We start from the raw sequence: 4362 nt of genomic DNA, 5'->3' as shown, positions 1-4362 counted from the left end.
TACCCAACGCCTGGCTGCCTCCCAACACCCAGAGCCGGGGGCTCGCCAGCCCCCCAGCCCCAGGCCCTTTTCGCGGCAGAGCCAGGCTGAGCTGGCAAATCATGGCATCCTCAGGGCTTGAAAAATCTGAGCAGGGACATACGCTTTGGGGGGGCAGACGGAGGTGGGGTGACCGCAGGGTAAGGGGCATCTGTGCTGGGGGAGGGGCGCGTGGAGGGAGCCTGAGCTTCCTGGGGCGAGACCCTTCCGGCCCAGGCCCCGAGCCGGCCTCCCTGCCCACATCCTCCCTGCCTCCGAGGCCCTGGAATCCCCCAGGCTCTGCGTGAACCCCCGCAGCCCCCACGCTGACGGCCGGCGGTGTTCCCACGCGCCCTGGACGCCCAGGAGTTTCCGCGCTGAGTCAGCCTGCCGCCCGCCCACCGCGAGCCTGGGGCCCTGGGCGTGGGCGGGCCAAGGTGGTTTCGCGGGAAGATCCTCAGACGACTCCCTTCCCTTCTCGGGTGGGGGGGAAACTGCTTCCCTCGGGGCAGCCCAGCAGGCGCCTGGGAGGGTCCAGTCCGTGGGGATGGAGCAGCCAAGTGACCCAGCGACCCCACCAATCCTGGCCCAGCCCCACGGAGAGCTGGCTGCCCGAGGGGGAGGCCTGGCCAGGAGGCAGGCGCGGGCTGTCCGGCCCGGCTCGCCCAGACTGACCCACCTGTCTCCGTGATGTCCAGCCAGCCCACCTGCGTTTTCTTCATTCGTTAATCCACCTGGACACTCGCCAGGAACCTGGGCTCCAGGGAAGTGCCCGGGGCACGGAGAAGGTGCCCAGGGAATAGTATTCACAAGGTTGTCCCCACCCTCCTTTCTGGGGTGCAAAGGAGCTGTGCTGTGCCGGGCGGGGCAATGCCCGGGGGCGGGGATGGGCCCACACCCAGAGCCCCCCTCTCCTCCACCTACTGCTCCGAGCTGTACCCACCTGGCCTATTGCCCATCGGGACGGGGAGGGGGGCAGGGGTAAGGGCCAATGAGTCAAGAGGGTGCTACTAGTCAGCAGGCAGGCAGGAGGGGAGGGCGGGGCCTGGGCATGTGGGGTGCAGGCAGGTGGCCAGGAATGCCAACACCTGGAAAGCCCTGATCCTGACAGGTCCCCACTGGCCTGCCCGCCACGCCCTGGACCCCTGGACGGTGCCAAGGGGCCCTTATCAGACCTGCCGGGAGGCAGGGAGGGGCCGCTCAGCTCTGCTGGGTGGAACCCCAGAACCAGGCTCTGAGGGAGAGGGGTCCTGTGAGCTGGTGGAGGCCAGCACAGGACGTAGAGAGAGGGCTGGGCCCAAAATAGGCCACTCTGACTACCTGCTGCCCCCAGGAAGCACTGAGGTAGAAACTGACCTCGCCCTAGACTTTGGGCTCAAGAGGCAGGCCAAGGTGGTTTCGCCAAGGCCCCCTCTTCCAGGAAGCCCGCCTTGCCTGCGGTTCCTGCTCCGGAACGGCCTGACCTCTGCCCCCAGCCCTAACTCCACCCCATCTGCCAGGGGCTGTGGGCACCGGTAGGGGAGGCCGCGGGGCCCTGTCCCTTTGTCCCCCCAGCACACGTCCACTCAGGTCCCTGGACAAGTGTTTATTGAGCGCCGCCTGCAGCCAGGTCCGGGGCTGTGTACGGCCTCCAGTCCGAGGAACGAGGGGTCCGCAGCCCCCTCCCAGCAGGGCCGGCAGCCACAGCCCCGTCCGTGTCCCCCACCGTCCACTCCGGCTGCTGCCTCCTCTGCACGACCTGGGGACTCGCCGCCGTCGCCGTCCCCACCCGCTTCCGCCGTCGAGGGGAGCAGGGCCGGGCCGGAGAGGGCCCTCAGCAGGGCACAGAGCCCGGGCTCCCCAGGGTCAGCCGGCGAGTTCCTGGGGGGCCTGGCTCAAGGTCCACGGCCGGAGGGCGGCCGCCTCGCTCACAGGTGCCCCAGCTGGCCCTTGTCCTCCGACAGCTGCTCCCCCCTCTCCTCCTCCGGGAACTGGCAGCTGCAGGCGTCCTCAGGCAGCTGGGGCGGTGCCTCCGGGAGCAGCTGGGTCTCTGCGGAGGGCTGCGGTCAGTGGTCAGCGGGCAGGCCGGGGCCCGCCCCCTGCCCCAGGGCACGACTGACCTGGGGGCCACACGCGCTGCCTCCTCAGCTGCCAGAGGTGCAGGCCGAGCTGGGCCACCACCAGGACCAGGACGCAGGCGGCCACGACCAGGACGGCCGTCAGCGGGCAGCGCGGCTCAGCGGGCGGCGGCAGCACCGGACTGCACACGGCGTTGTGCGTCTTGTTTCCAGGGAACGCGGTGCGAAGCCCAGCCCGGGAGCAGCTGGACACACGGACACAGAGCCCTCGTCAGCCCACAGCCACCCAGGGCCACTGGGCCGGGAGGGACAGGAGCCCCCTGCCCCCAGGACCGCCCGGAAGACCTGCCAGGACTCACTCGGCCCACGGAGTGCAGCGGCCCTCGCGGCTCCCAGAGAAGGTCCCGGCGGCACAGTCGACACACTTAAAGCCGAACGTGAAATTCCCTGGAGACAGACAGATGGACAGGAAGACAGGTGGACAGGCTGCGGGGCTGCCGGGGGGTGTGGACCCCGACACGCATCCCCCAGACAGAGGGCTCCAATGCCCACGGGACCAGGGCCTGGAGAAGCAGGGCCGGTGTGTGCTCGGCTTAGGGCAGGCATCTGTCGGGGAGGCGGTCTTGGGGGGACCGTTGGGGGCTGCGTGGAGGTCCCCCGGGGGGACATGAGGAGGAGTAGAGCAGCGTGAGGTGGGCCAGAAGCAGGGAAAGCAGGGGCCCGGCCAAAGCCAGGCCAGGCAGGCCTTGCGCTTGGTCCAGTGGCCAGAGGGCAGGAGGGCAGGGGAGGGGCTGAGGCTGGCGCCCCAGTTGACCCAGACCCTGCCACTGTCCAACCATCAGTCTGCACCCCCAGCCCCTCCCATCAGGAAAACTGGCCCCAATAGGGTTTGAGCTGTTCCTCCCCAAAAGGGGCTGACCCCAGATGGGGCTCAGGGGCAGGCTGTCCCCACACAGATGGTCAGGGTGGGTGCAGGCCCTGCGTGTGGTCAGAGCCGGGCCTGAGGACCGACAGCCCCTGGACACCCACAAACACCGCCCCCCCCTGTTCCTCGGACCCGCCTCGAGGGGCCCAGGCTGGGCGGGGGAAGGACTCCCCAAAGTGCACTGACTGGGGCTGTGACAGCCACACAGGACGCTGGCGCCACCCCCCGAGGACATGCCCACGCCCCCCATGGGTGAGCTTCCTTATGCCACTCGAGCTCCCACGCTGGGCTGGAGCGGCGCGGACTTACCGTAGGCCTTCGCCCCCTGGCCGGGCGGGCAGGGGTGGTGCTTGCAGGTCGTGCAGTCGGGGTCTGCACAGTGGAACTCGGACTGGATGCACATGCAGCGCCCCTCCGGGCAGGCCTCGGCTGGGCAGGAGACAGGACAGCCCTCTCAGCAGCGGGGCTGAGCCCCCCTCCACAGGGCGCCCCACTTCTCCCGCCCTCCAGGGCCAGGGGGATCAGGACAGGGCAGCCCCCACTCTCCAACACCACCAGGAGGCAGAGGGCACTCGGCTCCCTTGTTCCGTCCAGCTGGGTCCCTCCCTCCTGGACACCCACTCCTCCTAGGAGGCCTGGCTGCCCCCCACCCCCTCCCGCCCTGAAACTGCTCACCCAGCGCGGCCAGGAGCTGTCCCTGCTGGACAAGGGAGTCGCCCCTGCACTGCCCCAGCGGCTGTCCCCCTCCGGGCCCCACCAGCCAAGACCCCTCAGGGGGTGTTTTCCCTTTGATATCTGACCCCAGGCTGGCGCCGGCCACCTGCCCCTGCCCCTGCCCACAGCCCAGAGCCACAGGTCCGAGTCAGGGGGCTGGGCAGACAGGGCGGCCGCGACCCCAAGGGGGACAGGAAGTGTCCTGGGTGGTGACCAAGGACCCAGGGCGCACTCATAGGAACCGGGACCCTCGCCCCGGGCCCAGCCTCAGCCACCGGCAGGAGCGGCGCACTCTTGCTTCCTGGGGATCGCGCTGGGGCCCAGGCTCCCGACCCGGGAAGGTGGCCCAGCGCCCGCCGCGCTTCTGCGCCCGGAGCCGGCAGCCCCCTCCCGGCCCCCCGACCTCCCCGGCCCCTCCCCGCCCCCCCGCCTTACCCGAGGCGCAGGAGCCGCAGCAGCGCGCGTCCCTCCCGGCCCCGTGCAGGCGGCGGCCGGGCCCGCAGCTCGGGTCCCCGGGGGAGCTCTGGCCCAGGCCCAGCGCGCAGAGCAGCGCGACGCCCCACAGGGCGGCCCGCGCGCCCCTCGCGCCCATGGCCCCCAGCGCCGCAGCGAGGCGCGGGCTTTGAGGCGCCGCCCGCCCCCACGGGA

General features: G+C 70.9%; 1 protein-coding gene across 1 annotated transcript; it reads right to left on the bottom strand.

Moving 5' to 3' along the window:
• Positions 1-1585: 1585 nt before the first annotated feature.
• On the bottom strand, positions 1586-4362 carry TNFRSF18 (TNF receptor superfamily member 18). The gene is made up of 5 exons (XM_059691616.1): positions 4150-4362; positions 3310-3429; positions 2435-2522; positions 2118-2320; positions 1586-2047 (listed from the first exon to the last, which is right to left on the bottom strand). The coding sequence occupies exons 1-5, from the start codon at positions 4304-4306 to the stop codon at positions 1926-1928; spliced, it is 690 nt and encodes a 229-aa protein (XP_059547599.1). The 5' UTR covers positions 4307-4362; the 3' UTR covers positions 1586-1925.

The sequence above is a fragment of the Myotis daubentonii genome, chromosome 3 (assembly GCF_963259705.1).
Source record: "Myotis daubentonii chromosome 3, mMyoDau2.1, whole genome shotgun sequence".
NCBI lineage: Eukaryota > Metazoa > Chordata > Mammalia > Chiroptera > Vespertilionidae > Myotis > Myotis daubentonii.
This window is presented reverse-complemented; position numbering and strand designations above follow the sequence as displayed.

Excerpts from the sequence above, each read along its gene's own strand:
- TNFRSF18 (XM_059691616.1), bottom strand. The coding sequence starts at position 4,306 with ATGGGCGCGAGGGGCGCGCGGGCCGCCCTGTGGGGCGTCGCGCTGCTC. Across the intron at positions 3,430-4,149 it reads CTGCGGCTCCTGCGCCTCGG|CCGAGGCCTGCCCGGAGGGG; the intron begins GTAAGGCGGGGG and ends TCTCCTGCCCAG. Across the intron at positions 2,523-3,309 it reads CCAGGGGGCGAAGGCCTACG|GGAATTTCACGTTCGGCTTT; the intron begins GTAAGTCCGCGC and ends GTCTGTCTCCAG.